Raw genomic sequence first — 16,479 nt, 5'->3', positions numbered from 1 at the left:
CAAAAAATGAAAGATGGAACTGCCTTTTGATCCAGTGATCCCACTGCTGGGATTATACCTAAGAGTCCTGAAGCATCAATTCAAAAGAACCTGTGCACCCCTATGTTCATAGCAGTGATAGTTATAATAGCCAAGTGCTGGAAACAGCCTAAGTGCCCATCAGTAAATGAGTGGATAAACAAACCCTGGTCCATTTATACAATGGAATACTACTCAGCAGAAAGAGGGAGCTCCTACCTTTCACAACAGCGTGGATGGAATTGGAGAGCATTATGCTAAGTGAAATAAGCCAGGCATCCAAAGACAAATACCATATGATCTCATCTATAAGTAGAACTTAATGAACAAAACAAACAAGCAAAATAGAACCAGAGACATGGAAATAAGGAACAGACTGACGGTGACCAAAGGGGAGGTGGGATAGGGATGACAGGAAAAAGAAGGGGAAGGGTCTAGTCAAGAAACATGTATAAAGGACCCATGGTAATGGGACAACAGGGTGGGGACTGACTGAGGGAGCAGGGGATGGGAAGGTTAGGGGAGAGCAATGGGGAAAAAATAGGACAACTGTAATTGAACAACAATGAAAAAATAAAAAATAATAAAATGAAATGCAAAAAATACAAATAACAATATATGGGTTTATACAATATTTACTTGTGTCTGTCTTACTGTATTCAGCATAATGCTTTTGATGCTTACTCACATTGTTCTGCATTTCATTTCCTTCATTACTGAGTATTATTTCATTGTATAAATATGTTACAGTTTGTCCATTCATGCATTGTCACACATTTGGGTTGTTTCTACTGCTTAGACATTATAAGTTAATCTGCTATGAACATTCCTGTGTAAGTATTTGTGGAGAGATATGTCTTAATTTTTGTGGGTAAATATCCACTGTGGAGTTTTACTGTTAGCTTTTATCTGCATGACTAGAACAGTACGAGAAGGGAAAGAGAAACATCAATTAGTTGCCTCTCCTCCACCCCCTACCCAGCATATGACCCAACCAGGGATGGAACCCTCAACCTAGGTATGTGCTCTGACTGGGAATTGAACCTGCAACCTTTTGGTGTATGGGTCAAGGTTCCAACCAACTGAGCCACCAGGCCAGATCTCTTAGTCTTTTACAGTTTTACATTTGCTAGTAAACTTTAACTGAATATTTGCACATGAAAATATAGATCTTTGGCTTCTCTTGAAAAGTTAAACAATCTGCTTTGGGGGGGAGAGCGTTTAGTTTTGAAGAATTTAATGGTCCTGCATAGGATGTATTTATCTATTTTTTTAAATGTATTTTATTGATTATGCTATTACAGTTGCCCCATATTTTTTCTTGCCTCTAGTCCCTTACACTGTGCATTCTCCCTCCCACCAGCATTCCTCACTCCCACTTTAGTTCATATCCATGGGTCATACGTATAAGTTCATTGGCTTCTCCATGTCCTATGCTATTCTTAACCTCCCCCTGTCTATTTTGTACCTACCATTTATGCTTCTTATTCCCTGTACCCTTTTCCCCATTCTCAACCCCCCCTCTCCCCACTGATAACCCTCCGTGTGATCTCCATTTCTATGGCTGTATTCCTATTCTAGTTGTTTGCTTAGTTTGTTTCATTTTGGGGTTTTTTTTAGGTTCAGTTGTTGATGGTTGTAAGTTGGTTGTCATTTTACTGTTCATAGTTTTGATCATCCTTTTCTTAGATAAGTGTCTTTAACAATTCATATAATATATAGTAAGGGCTTGGAGATGATGAACTCCTTTAACTTTACTTTGTCTGGGAGTCACTTTATCTGCCCTTCCATTCTAAATGACAGCTTTGCTGGATAGAGCAATCTTGGATGTAGGTCCTTGCCTTTCATGACTTTGAATACTTCTTTCCAGCCCCTTCTTTCCTGTAAGGTTTCTTTTCAAAAGTCAGCTGATAGCCTTACGGGCACTCCTTGGTAGGTAACCTGTTATGTTGTAAGGGGTGGAGCCTTAGGTATTCCCCAGGGTGGGGCAACCCAGGTTGCAGCTTTGTGGCACTATATGCAGAGGAGGGGTTCCAGAGGGAACAGTACCACTTGCTCAGCTCTTGGTGGGCTTTCAGTCACTTCCCCTGCTACCCACAAGCAAATTGGGCTCTTCTAGTGCTGATTCCTTGTTGGGTGGGTTTGTATACATTCTAGGACCCTGTGAGTCTCTCCAACGAACTCTCCTATGAGACTGTTTCTCCCGCCACCGCAACCCCCATAGGTGTTTTCAGCCAGGGGCTTTGAGGCTTTATTTCCCCGCACTGGAACCCTGGGTTGTAGGGTCTGTCTCGCTCCCCAGTTGTTCCTCCTGGTTTATCCGCACACAAATGTTGGACCACCCAGTATGCTAGGTGCCAACTTGCCCGCCCAGGTCTTCCAGCCGTTGCCTTGCTGCCAGTCCTCTCTGCCTGGCTGCCCGTCTCTGCCCCTCCTACCAGTCTGGATGAATGTTTCTTCTTTAACTCCTTGGTTGTCAGACTTCCATACAGTTCAATTTTCTGGCAGTTCTGGTTGTTTTTTGTTTTTAATTTGTTGTCCTTTTGGTTGTGTGAGGAGGCAAAGGGTATATACCTATGCTTCTATCTTGGCTGGACGTCTCAGGAGATATTTACTAATCAAACTAGATTTCAGCTTAAGCCATTTTTCTAATAAGGTATTTCAGAATTTTTTCTCATTACTTATTTTCTGTTTCACTTTTTCCATATAAATCCGTTTATATAAAATTGTAGAGGAGGTAAAACTAATCTGTGGTGGAAAAATTCAGAATAGTGGTTGTGTTTAGTGGTATTTACTGGAAGGAGCATGGGAGAATATTCTGGGGTGTAGCAATGTTTTATAGAGGTTTTGGTTACAAGTGTACATTTGTGGAAATAATGGTGGTACACTTAAGATTTGTGGGTGTGTTTTATATGTATGTTTCAGCCCCCAAAGATAAAATATTTAGGTGTATATGTACTGATACCTGCTCTTTATTGTACTTGAAAATGCACCAAAAAATAAGTTGGCTTTATGAATGATGGATAGAGGGATGGGTTTCTCAACAGATGCGTGATAAAGTAATATAGTAAAATGTTAGTGGTAGACTGTATTGGTGGCTATATAGATGTTGATTATATAATTCTTCCATCTGGGATACATTTTTGAAATTTTTTGTGATACAATAAAATGTTAAAGACTTCATAGTGTTTTTCAAAAGAATCAAGAAAAAAAGGGGCTAGCCTGAGGATATATATTATGACTAGACTTTCTGAGATACTTGCTTATGTGTCTCTCTAGTTGACTTTGGATGAACTGACCGCCCCTTCCCATTCTTGGGTAAACTGGGTAGCTTCTGGGCAGTATCAGTGATCTGCTTTTGGACCTCAGGTGTCTGCATTTTCGTAGCTCTCCTTGTTTGTATAGGATAAGTGATACTGGAAGCAGAAGTGAGAAGCAAGACTTTTTGTCTTCCAAGGTTCACAAAAAAAAATGTTAAAAGCAACAATAATAGTTACTTAGAAGAAAATATTTGTTACCTGCCCTTGAAGCTTAAGTACCAATTTGGCTTATAACTTTCTCTGGATAATTATTACAATTATCTTATCTGGCTTTTATCTCAATCTTTGTAGCTCTGTGTAATAGGTGGTATTGTTTTGTAAATAAAATAAAACTTAGATTTAAAAGAAAAGTATTGTATAATCACCAAATATTTGGGGGTTTTCCTCTGTATCTTTTTCTTACTGATTTGCATTTTAATTATACTATGGTGTGGTAACATACAACCTTTGGTTTGTCTGTCAGGTGTTTTCATTTTCTAATATATTGTAGGTATTTGGCTTATTTGTGAAAACCATAGTTGTTACCATGCTATTCAAGTAACATGAACTGGTAGCAAAATATCAATTGCCTGGAATGGTAAATGAATTATGATTAATTGGGGGGTTTTTGTTGTTGTCATATCTAGATTATTTTATTTCCTACTTCACTATTGGTTTGATATTTTTATCAACTATTAGTTTGTTTTCCCTGTCTCAGTAACATAGAATGAACATTATTTAGTATCTGTTTAAGACTTTTCAGTGCTTGCATGTCATTATCATCGACATCAACTATACTTTACTTAGAGAAGTACAAAACGAATCCATCAGCCTTAGGGAATAACCAGAAATAGTTTGTTTTTTGTAGTTCAATTCATGTTTATATATTTTGCCTCAGTCTCATTTAACAGTTATTTCTATCAATTGTCATTTATTGAACAAACATTTCATGGGTACCAAGAAATTCAGCAGATGTGATCTTAAATTTTGAGGGATTTCCCCCCAGATATTGCCTGTGATCATCAAGAGAGTCAAAAAATGTTACCTTTAAGAGGGACATTACTGATTTTTTTTTAACAGGTACTAACAGGATTATATCACATCATTGGGGTTATTTATGTTTTTGATTTTTTTGATGCTTTTTATGGTGACTTTTTTTTTGCACAAGAATCATTTTTTCAGGGACTTCTTTTTTTAACTATTAGATTTTTTAAAAATTATATTGATTATACTGTTAGAGTTGTCCCAATTTTCCTTTAATCTTTTTTTTTTAATTTTTCTTGTTATTCAATTACAGTTGTATGCCTTTTCTCCCCTTCCCTCCCCCACCCCCACCATCTCCCCGGATTTTGTCCATGTGTCTTTTATAATAGTTCCTGCAATCCCCTCTTCCCACTGTCCCCACCCCACTCCCCCCTGGCCACTGCTAGACTGTTCCCCCCCTCAATATCTCTGGTTGTATTTTGTTTGCTTTTTTATTTTGTTGATTATGTTCCAGTTAAAGGTGAGATCATATGGTATTTGTCCCTCACCGCCTGGCTTATTTCACTTAGCATAATGCTCTCCAGTTTCATCCATGCTATTGCAAAGGGTATAAGCTCCTTCTTTCTCTCTGCTGCGTAGAATTCCATTGTGTAAATATACCATAGTTTTTGGATACACTCGTTTGCTGATGGGCACTTAGGTTGCTTCCAGTACTTGGCTATTGTAAATTGTGCTGCTATGAACATTGGGGTGCACAGGTTCTTTTGGATTGGTGTTTCATAAGGAAAGAATAAACAAATGGGACCTCATCAAAATAAAAAGCTTCTGCAAGGCTAAAGAAAATAGCACCAAATTACAAAGAGAACCAACAGTATGGGAAAACATATTTGCCAATGATACCTCAGACAAGGGCCTGATCTCCAAAATATATAAAGAACTCACACGACTGCACTCCAGGAAGACAAACAACCCAATTAAAAAATGGGCAAAGGACTTGAACAGACACTTCTCCAAGGAAGACATACAGAGGGCCCAGAGACATATGAAAAGATGCTCAGCATCACTAGCCATCAGAGAAATGCAAATTAAAACCACAATGAGGTACCATCTCACACCAGTCAGAGTGGCCAGCATAAACAAATCCACAAACAAATGTTGGAGAGGATGCGGAGAAAAGGGAACCCTAGTGCACTGTTGGTGGGAATGCAGACTGGTGAGGCCACTGTGGAAAACAGTATGGAATTTCCAATTTTCCTATTTTACCCCCCCTGAGGGAATCCCCATACCTTTGTTCATGTCCATGGGTCATGCGTGTAAGTTGTTTGGCTACTCCATTTTCTACACTATACTTGACATCTCTGTGGCTTTTCTGTGGCTACCAATTTGTACTTCTTAATCTCCTCACCTTTTCTTGCAATCCCCTAAACCCACCCTCCCATCTGCCAATCATCAGAATGCTCTCCATATCCATGATTCATCTCTGTTGTTTTTGTTTGTGTAATTTTTTTTATTCAATTGTTGGTAGGTATGTGTTTATTGCCATCTTATTGTTCGTAGTTTTGAACTTTTTCTAAAATAAGTCCCTTTAACATTTCAAAGAATAATGGAATGATGATGATGATGAACTCCTTTAGTTTTTTCTTGTCTTGAAGCCCTTTATCTGCCCTTCAATTTTAAATAATAGCTTTGCTAGGTAGAGCAATCTTGGGTGTAGGTCCCTGCTTTTCATGACTTTGAATATTTCTTGCCAATCCCTTATAGCCTGCAAAGTTTCTTTTGAGAAATCAGCTGACAGTCTTATGGGGACTCCCTTGTAGGTAATTAACTGCTTTTTTCTTGCTGCTTTTAATATTCTCTATCTATATTTAACCTTTGGCATTTCAATTATGATGTATGTTGGTGTGACACATCATAATTAAAATATTAGACTTATTAAAGTTTTAAATAAAACTTTAGTTCTTCTGTAAGTTGTCAAGGCCAATTTATACATCTAATTATATACGTATCCCTTTTAAAGGGCTTAAAATATAATTAATATTAAACATCTCTTAAACTTTATTTTAAACTTAATATATCCTGTTTCTTCTGTTTCTCAAGTACTTAATAACCTTTAAATTCAATTAAACGTAACAGATATAATGAGGCATGGTTTTTAAAAATACTCCTTTATAAGTTAGAGGATTATAAGATATCTTAGCTCTTCAACTAAAATCTTAGGAATAAATCAATCTCTTAAATATTTTAATTTGAAATCTAAGGATAACCTGTTATTTAGGTACTGTATTTTTCAGACTACAAGATGCACCCCCCCCCAATTTGGGAGGGAAATGGGGGTGCGTCTTATAATCCGGATGTAGCTTACCTGGCTTGCTGGCGGGGCGGGGCGGGGGCGGCGGTGGATCGGGGTCACAGCAGGCAGGAGCAGATCTCTGCTGCAGGAAGTGTTACGGTCTGGTGCATCTTATAGTCAGAAAAATACAGTACTTTTAGAACATAAAATACCAAATAGGTACAGATTATTTCTAAATTTGAATTAAAATGTCAGTGTCATAGATGTACTTTTTTAAGCTTCAAAGGGCTAAAAATAAATATTTACCAAATAAAGAAATAATTGTTCCATCCCAACTGAAGAAAATTGAGACTGGGTTAATATCCCAGTGCACAGAGGTTTCTTAATGACCAGATAAGTGATCATGGGACTTTATTCTTTTTCCATCAGAGACAGAACTTCAAATCCATGCTTTCCACATGCATGGTTCCCAGCTCACATCTCTGTATTCACATTACATGATAACTAATTGTTCTGACTGTTCACCAGTCTACAGCCCCTCAGTAAAACTTATAATTTCTTCTTTCACTACTTCAGTTGGATTTTGCTTTGGTGTTTTCAACTCTGTAAATACTTAAAACATTCTCCATATTTGGTTCTACATATCTCTTTAGGATTTATTTGGCCTGTGTGGTCACAATCTATTAATGACATGCTACATAACTTAGCAGTGCTGATTTTACTAAAATGACTGGTGGTTAAAAAATAATGTAAGAGAAATGGCAGCATTAGAACACATAAAATGAGTAGCACACTGTACAGCTGCAGAGAAACTTGTTTGTATCCTGAGAGCGCGAAGAATGCTTTGCCGGTGCCCTGATATTCAGATGCCTAGTGATTACAGGAAGATGTTACATTTGCATTGTGTTTGTGTCCACTATAAATATTGAAATAAGGTCCTTGTTTTCTGCTGAAGAAATTTCTTCAGAGCAAGGGTTTTTTTTGTTTGTTTGCTTTTTAATTTTAAGAACTTCAGAATAAAGCTTTGGAAAAGTAAGTATGTGGTGTAAGAAAAAGGTAGGTGGGGGTCCACAGACACAAGGTTATCTAGTACTTTTTAAGACTACACAAGAATTAGTAGAATCTCTTTTACTACAAAATTGCACTGTACTTCACCAAATTTAGGTTTAGGGGTTTTGTTTGTTATTAGGCACATAAACCATAGATATTTGCTGTCTTTGTTACTCTTCTAATAGAACAATTTCCTTATGTAATATTTGTAATCAAAAAGTAAATCTTCTGAATGTTAATCATTTAGGAGTTTTGTTTAATATGTAGAAATAAGTAGTATTCCCCAGAATCATTCCTTTAAGAGTCGTGTGACAAACAGAAATATCTTTGCACTCGGTGGGTAGCCAGTGGGTTTTCTGCAGGGGGTTTCTACTGAGAGCTGACAGAGGGCATCTTGGCAAATGTTCAGAAACTCACATTAACTTAGTTGGGCCCTGCATGGAACCTCATGTTCAGCAGAATTCTTCTGACCTGCCTCTGCATGCTAAGCTAATCAGCAAACACCTAATGAGCCCGCTCCAAAGAAACAGACTCTCTCCCAACCTACTTCATTTTCATATGTTCTCTGGGGGTGGGGAGACAAGACTTTATGAGGACTGATGATGCTGCAAAGACCACAATAATGATAATTAACTTGCTGAATTTAGAAGATTATGCTGTTAATTAGTTGCAAAATAAAGATAAGTAATAGAGCAGCAGATGGTAGGATAACACCCAGGAGAAGGAGGGTTATTACTCTGATGAGCTTCTGTGGCACATATGAAATATGGATCTGACTTTTTCATAAATTGTTTTTAGAGAACATTGTTTTTTCTTTGAACTATGATGGAATAGTTTGTTCCTACTAAGTTCTGACAAATACGATAAAATTTGTTTTCAATAGTATAACATATAACATAGAATTCGAATAGCAAATATTTTTAGATTACCTCATAAAGTGAGTATGTCAGATCAACACAACAGTCTCTGTCTTAAATATTATTTAATTTCATTGAGCACTCAGTCTTTTTTTACTTATTGAGAGAAGTTTAGTCTTAGCAATGGACTGATACCCTTATTGATTGCTAATATGCTTAGAATACTTAATATTAGACAAAAGCACTAGTTTGACAAAACTTGTTTAAAATATGTTCAATGAACTAGGAGTCAACGGACAGAATTTCTTATTAATTTTTGAACAAATTATTTGTTCAAAATGTCTAGCAAATATATATGGGTGGATTATAGACATTTTTATATTGTAAAATTTACATGAATCTTATTTAGTGACAGCTGGTTCACTGAACCCATTCTAATTTTTTAGTTTACATGTATATTTATTGCTGTTTTAAAAATCTGCGTTTCAGAGCAGTGTTAATTAACCCTTGAAAATCTTTTTCTTAAATTTTGTACCCAGTGGCACACTTTCCAAGTCAGAGTCATTGTAATCAATGTAACAGCATGGAGCAGACATTAGAGCTCCTTCACTGGATGAGTCCTGTATACCCTAGGGCAGTCAAGAGAGGATAATGAATGAATACTGATGCTGCTGTTAAGTGCTCTGTAAGGTGGTAACTTGTCCTACTAAAGATTATTCAAGAGAGTGATGTTTATGTACTTCAGACTCCCCTGTGTGTAGTTACTCTATTTCATTAATTCTAAGAGTTAAGCTCTTCACTATAAAACTTTAAATGCTTTCCAATTCTATGATGTTTTCTACCTAAGGACTTAAAGATGTTTTACCAACATATAATTTATTAAGTTTCACATCTCAATCGCTACTTACCGGTATGTACATTTTATATCCATAAATGAAAGCCCTAACCTAATGCTAGGGACTGGGTACTATTCATTGTATTTTGATGTCTAATACTCTGTTTTTAAAAGATATCATTTTGCAGAGACCACCTCTCCAGATTCTCCTCTTTTGATCTCCTCATATGACCCATACTTTCAGACTCTTATCATTTTACTTTTAAATTTTCTTTGACCATTTAACCTAAGTATTTCTACCTGATTATAGCCAACTACTTGCTTTGACTACTTACCTAATTTTAGTTTTAATTCCCCACTTCCATGTTATCCCATCAGTTATGAGTATCCAAAGCTCCTGTATTTTAGCCACTAATGTGGTGGTTCCTCCTTGTTTAAAAGAGAAGAAAAACAAGGGAGGAACCAAGAATTTTATCTGGATTCCGAAAGATGCATTGTATGATGTGGTCTTGAGAATTCAAGTTACATAATAAAATATGTCTGAGGCTAAACTAGTGATTAAGATGACCCCTTACTACATTTTTCCTAGGTATAGTTTGAAAATACAAAAGTGTAGGAACTCACCTGATTCTTTGGCAGCTCCACCCCACCCACACCCATACAAAGAAAATAGAGGCTATTTTTGAAGAAATAAGGAACCCGACATTTGAGAAATCCTTTTATGAGTCAGATACTTTTGCATATTATATTTATTCTTTACCTAAATCCTGTAAGGAAGTTAACATTATTCATTCTCAGTTTTACGATAAAGAAACCGAAACCCAAAGACCACCGTATTTTGCCATGTATAATGCATACTTTTTTGCCTAAATTTTTTAGGGGAAAATAAGGATGTGCATTATACATGGGTATAATGATTATATACTATGGGTATAATAATGGGTCTAATGATCCTGTGTATAATGCACACAAAAACGTGGGTGTGCGTTATACATGGCAAATACAGTAAATGATTTGTTCAGAGTCACACAGATAGTTTGAGGCAGAGTTAAATTCTGAACATAAAGTGTCTTCTCAGCTGTATACAATATGTATACAGTATACACTATATATACCAACCAGTGCAGATACAGCACTTTACATATTGTAGAACTCTTTGCAATTCATAAAGAAGTATTCTGTCATCCCTGGCTGTTGTGGCTCAGTGGATTGAGTGCCAGCCTGAGAACCAAAGGGTCATTGGTTTGATTCACAGTCAGGGCACATGCCTGGGTTGCTGGCCAGGTCCCCAGTAGGAGGCACTCAAGAGGCAGCCACACGTTGATGTTTCTCTCCCTCTCTTTCCCCTTCTCTTCCCCCTCTCTAAAAAAAAAAAAAAGTAAAAATAAAAAAGAAAGAAAAGCTAAAAAGTGGATTTAAACAAAGAAGAAGTATTCTGTCAGAAAAGAGAGAAAAAAACCTACCTGATCCTTGGGTGGTGTAGCTTTAGCAGTTGCAGCATCCGACTTGGCATTCCTAATCCTTTGCAATTGTCTTTTGAACCATTAAGCCACCCAGCCTCAAATTTTATTTCTTGATCACTCCTGTGTGGTTTGGACAAATCTAGGGTTTAAACTAGTTTAATGGCTATGTGATCTTGGACAAATGATCTCTGGTTTCCAAATCTGTAAAACAGGGATATTGTCCTATTAGAAACTCATTGTACATTATGCTAAAGGAAAGAAGCTGGATTCAAAAGGCTATACAGTGTATAATTCCATTTAGATGGTATTCTGGAAAAGGCAAAAACTTTTGGGCTCAGAAAACAAATTAGTGGTTTCCAGGGGCTGGTTGTGTGAGGAGATAGACGGGACAGGAGCTTGAGGGAAATTTGAGGGTAATAGAACTGTACTATATCCTGATTGTAGCAGTTGGTGTTAACAACTGTATGTGCTTGCTAAGACTAAAGAACTGTACGCTAAGATGAGTTCACTTTACTGTGTTGAACTTACAACTCAGTAAAACTTTTTCTAAAGTACTGACTTTGTTTTTAAAGTCATACTCAGAATCTACAATGATTAGCAGTATAAGATATGCATAGATGAAAATTAAGAAACTTCAAATTTTTGAGTAGTTGTAAAATTTTCTAAATTGTTCAGAGTTGGCATGAATGAAAGCAATTGTGCTAGAATCATTGGGGACGTTTTTCAAAAGCTCCCTCTCTCTTATCCACCCATTTCTGCTATATCCAGAGAAGGGAGAGAGAGAAGGCTACCAAGAATCTGTTTTTAACATGTAACATCCAGGCAGCTACTTTTGGAAAGTTTGGGAAGCACTGGATAGACTGCAGCAGAGTTCTCGTACCAGTGTTCGTAGCCTCTCTCTCCTGAAATGTGCTCCTGAGCGTGGATCTTAGGAAAAGGTCATGGACATATTTCTGCATCAAATTTTGTGAGAGGACTTTATTTTGGGCTCAAGGACTACATCTCAGTTAATAAGAGCATTATCAGCAACAATAGTCCCAGGTCTTTCAGGTCCCTGGAGTCTCTCTCATCACAGCGATACTATAGTATGATTACCTTGTGCTAATTATTCCAAAATACAGATCATAGCAATAAAACTACCCCCAAAATCACATGTGTCATTTTCACCAAAGAAACCAATTCTGTTTATTAGCAAATACATTTGCCATTCACCTATGTAATAAATGAATAATGGACCAGTTGCTAAAAAGGATGCAAAAAAATAAAGGCAATCTCTGCACTTAAAATGCTTATTGTCTAATTGGGGAGATAATATATTCACATATGATACATTTTTGCTGATAGAATAATAAGGCTTATTCAAATTGTATCCTTTAAAGGGGTAGCCATAAATGTCTAGGGCCTCATTCTAACACTAGACCTTTCATAGTCATGACAGTGGGTCAGGTGCAATCCAGTTAACAGGCAAAATGGAATACAGTGCAACAGATAGACTTGGAAGTGAATCTGCTTATTGGAGACAGGGAAGACCTAAGAGATGCAAATCCAGCTGTAGGTTCTCAGAGGAGGTTTAACCTGACAGTGTAGTGGCCTAAAAAAGTGCAACATCAGGTCATTGTCAAAGTAAGCACTGACATCAGACCTGCAAGCAGAAATCAGATGGCCCATATCTGGAAAAGAAGAGATTTTGGTCTAAGAATCTAAGAGCCAGAGAATATTGGAATATAGGATACAGGAATGGGGGGGGGCGGAGGGGGCGGGGAATAAGTATACATAATAAACTTGTATTGCTTCGTGTTAGTTGAACAAAGCTAGTTATTTTCACTCAGTAGTGTTTTTATTTTTTACTCTTTCTCAAAATTGATTAGGAACAGCAAACTTTAGAATCTCTAGTACTACTAGACAAAAGACTCGGAAGCTTTCCAACGGTCCTTTTGTTTATCTTACTGATAATTACAGTGATCTTAGGAATGTAACAAATTATGATAAATCAAAACTAACTTTAAAGCTGAATGAGTTTATGGACTCCTTAACAAATACCATTTTTGATTAATCAAAAAGTATGTTAAGAGTTGGATTTGGGTGGAAAGTAGAGAAATTTTTTTAATTTAATGTTTGCATTTCAGAGATTAAAAGCTGCTTTGACCCAGCAACATCCTCCTGTGACCAATGGCGATACAGTAAAAGGTCATGGTAGTGGACTGGTTAGGACTCAATCAGAGGAATCCCGACCACAGTCATTACAACAGCCAGCCACATCCACTACAGAAACTCCGGTATGTTTGCCATTTTTATCATTCAGCTCTGTTATGATCCTTAAAAAAAAAAAAAAAAAATACAGTGTAACCTAAATGACTATGTACTTTGAAAAAAATTATTTCTGGTTATGTTGTTATTCTGAAAGTATATCAGAAGCCTTAGGAAGAGGTAGTTCAGTGTAAAAGTATTGACATTGAGTAAATAGTCCAGTCCATCATTCCGTCGAGCAATTATTACTGTGTAGGACACCCTGTATATGCATTGGTCTAACATGGCACAGTGTCCACCAATACTTTGCAAAGGAAATATTTTTACTGTTAATTGTATTCAACAAGTAATATGTATTTGTAGCACATTACTAGCATAAATCAAACAATTCTTTAATTAAAATTTGTGAAACATCCCCAAAAGAAAAGCTATGCCATGTGGCAGCTGTTTGTCCTAGAGGCCCTTTTCACTTCTCTCTAGTTTGTGACTGCCTGTTAGATGATTGATATTTCTATAGTAAAGGGTTGCTGTACTTCGGTTTCAGAACTCTAGAACTTTTATCTTCTCTACCCTAATAATGTTAGCATTGGCATTAAAAAGCAAAACTTTGCATTTAAATAAACACAGGTAAACAGTAAGTTTTAGAATGCCTCCTAAGCATAGGTATTTAGATAATTCTATTTTATCTTTATGAAACTTAGGACATCATAAGTGGAATGTAGTTGTGGTTGTCATCCACTAAACAACCTTTACTAATTGTCCAAGAGAGAGGGAAGGTAAGTATGTTTTATTATCATAATTCAAGGGTTAGCAAGATGGCTCACAGGCCAAATGAAGCCCAGGGCTGTGTTTTTGTATGATCTGCAAGCTAAGTGTGGTTTTTATTTCTTTACAAGTTTATTTAAAAGGAAAGAAACAAATATAATTTATTTTCTTATACTAGCTATAGTTTCCCTGTCTAGTTTTTATCTATATCTTTATATTTTATTTTATTAGGTGAAAGCTGTACTGCTGTATCTCTAGTTTCTAGAATAGTTCATATATGTTTTTAATGGAGTGGAATGAATGAGTCAGAGAAAGAAAGGAAAGGAGGAGGTCCTTACACTTCTCATTAGCTTCAAGTCCTTGTTAGGTGTAAAAATAAACATGTAACTGTTGTAGTTTCCACTTATCATACTTAGATTTGGCTTTTGCTGTGACACTGAATTGTCAAATAAAAAAATAACTGTTCTCTCCTATTTAGCCAAATGAGTAAAAGAAAAAACTCTGCTCGTAAGTTACGAGGATAAGGTAAAGAAAATATTTCAAGCTTGCCTTTCTTGAAGCTAGCCATAAAAATATTTTTCTAAAAGATTAACTTGGAATTACTATATAAAATAAACAATCTAATACTTGATCCTTATTACAATTAAAATATAGTATAAATGGAATAACCCTAGTGATTTTTAATGCTAGTTATTTGGAAAATGAATTAAATCATAACATTGTATTTTCAGTCCATAGAGTGTAAACTAGTTTGGTGATTTTCCTGCAGAAGTTATGTTGAGCTTATATATAAGGTTTTTGCCTATTATCTACTTTAGGAGGAGATAGAAGTTTTATCTGTTCATACCATTTAAAAGTATAATTAATTATAGGTAAAAGATCATTTCAGGCTTCTTTGGATCATGTGCCTGTGGCCGCAGTGTGCTGTTTCCTTTGCCCTGTGTCCAAGGCTTCATTTCCTGTCTTTCGTATTCAAGTGTTCTGTGGCACAATTGTGGGACTTGTGAGAGGCTTGGGGGTATTTATTGTTGTATGGTCCTAGACACTAGACAGTATCACTAGTGAGTGAAGATTTCTGTCTCTGGTTGATCTGGGATAACCTGGCCAATCTGTTGAGAGGTGGGGGGATGAATTATAATGAAAATCTGGACTCCTGTGGGATCCTACCCACCAGGAAAATGAGCATTAATGAACCTGACCCTTAGAAAAAGATTGACCCTGTATTTCAAAAACTGAAGAAAAACTGAGTGGAATCACATGCTACATAGTGACATTTCAGTCAGTGACAGACTGCCTATGTGGTGGTGGTTCTATAAGATTACAGTATATGCTTACAAGCAAATCTATGATGAAAAAAACAAAAACAAAAAAACCACCAAACCACCATGGACATATTTCTGAGAAGAGTGACACCTCCTTCCCGAAGAGCCTCAGGCAGGTCCTTTAGGAAGGATTCCCGAAGAAGCTACGTTATAGGAGATGACAGACCCTGAAGACCCTCCAGTGGGACCAGACGTGGAGGTGGATAGCATTGGTATTGATGGCCCTGACCCTGTTTAGGCCTATGCTGATGTGTGTTTGTGTCTTAGTTTTTAACAAAAAGTTTCAAGAGTAAAAAAATAAATATTTTGAATATCAATAGTAAAAATTATAGAATAAGGATATAAAGAAAGAAAATATTTTGGGCCCTGGCTGGTGTAGCTCAGTTGATTGAGTTCAGGCTGTGAACCAAAGGGTCGCCAGTTCAATTCCCACTCAGGATACATGCCTGGGTTGTGGGCCTGGTCCCCAGTACAGGCGTGTGAGAGGCAACCACACATTGACGTTTCTCTCCCTCTCTTTCTCCTTCTCTTCCCCTCTCTCTAAAAACAAATAAAATCTTTAAAAAAAGAAAGAAAAAATATTTTTGTACAGATGTACAATGTTTTTTAAGCTAGGTATTATTACGAAAGAATCTAGACGTTTTTAAAAGCTCAAACTGTATAAAATAAAAGTTACAGCAATTCAGGTTAATTTAATATTATTGAAGAAAAATGTTTTATAAATTTAGTGTATAATAAGTGTATAGTGTTTATAAAGTCTACAGTAGCATATCATAATGTCCTAGGCCTTCACGTTCACTCACCAGTTACTCACTGACTCACCCAGAGCAACTTCTAGTCCTGCAAGTTCCATTTATGGTAAATGCCCTGTACAGACACACCACTCACTGAAACGCTTCCATTTCTGTTTATTGTAGGCTTCTCCAGCTCACACAACTCCACAGACCCAAAATACAAGTGGTCGTCGAAGAAGAGCAGCTAATGAAGATCCTGATGAAAAAAGAAGGAAGTTTCTGGAGCGAAACAGAGCAGCGGCTTCAAGATGCCGACAAAAAAGGAAAGTCTGGGTTCAGTCTTTAGAGAAGAAAGCAGAAGACTTGAGTTCATTAAATGGACAACTGCAGGTATGGTGCATAAATGTAAATTTTGTTTTATCTATTTGTTTTAATAATCATGAACGCAGCTCTTCCTTTCCTAGTTAGCATCTCAATATTTTAGGACACCGTGTTGGGTGTGTAGAGAACCTGTATAAAGCCTAATTTTATAAACCTATTTCGATACTGGGATGAAGTAATAGAAAACTTTCAATACTGATACAATGAAGATTTTAAATGTGTTTAATTGTGTAG

The 16,479-nt window shown here is 36.6% G+C and overlaps 1 protein-coding gene across 3 annotated transcripts in view; it reads left to right on the top strand.

Moving 5' to 3' along the window:
* Nucleotides 1-16,479, top strand: part of ATF2 (activating transcription factor 2) — an 82,823-nt gene that overhangs the window by 51,860 nt on the left and 14,484 nt on the right. For all 3 annotated transcript variants that reach the window (XM_045196260.3, XM_024561460.3, XM_024561458.4), the window contains exons 11-12: nt 12,923-13,072; nt 16,048-16,254. In XM_045196260.3, coding sequence (XP_045052195.1) covers nt 12,923-13,072; nt 16,048-16,254 — 357 coding nt within the window. The remainder of the gene's footprint in view (nt 1-12,922; nt 13,073-16,047; nt 16,255-16,479) is intronic.

This window comes from Desmodus rotundus, chromosome 2 (genome assembly GCF_022682495.2).
Source record: "Desmodus rotundus isolate HL8 chromosome 2, HLdesRot8A.1, whole genome shotgun sequence".
In the NCBI taxonomy this organism is placed as follows: domain Eukaryota; kingdom Metazoa; phylum Chordata; class Mammalia; order Chiroptera; family Phyllostomidae; genus Desmodus; species Desmodus rotundus.
The sequence above is the reverse complement of the archived record's forward strand: the minus strand, read 5'-3'. Positions and strand labels throughout refer to the sequence as shown.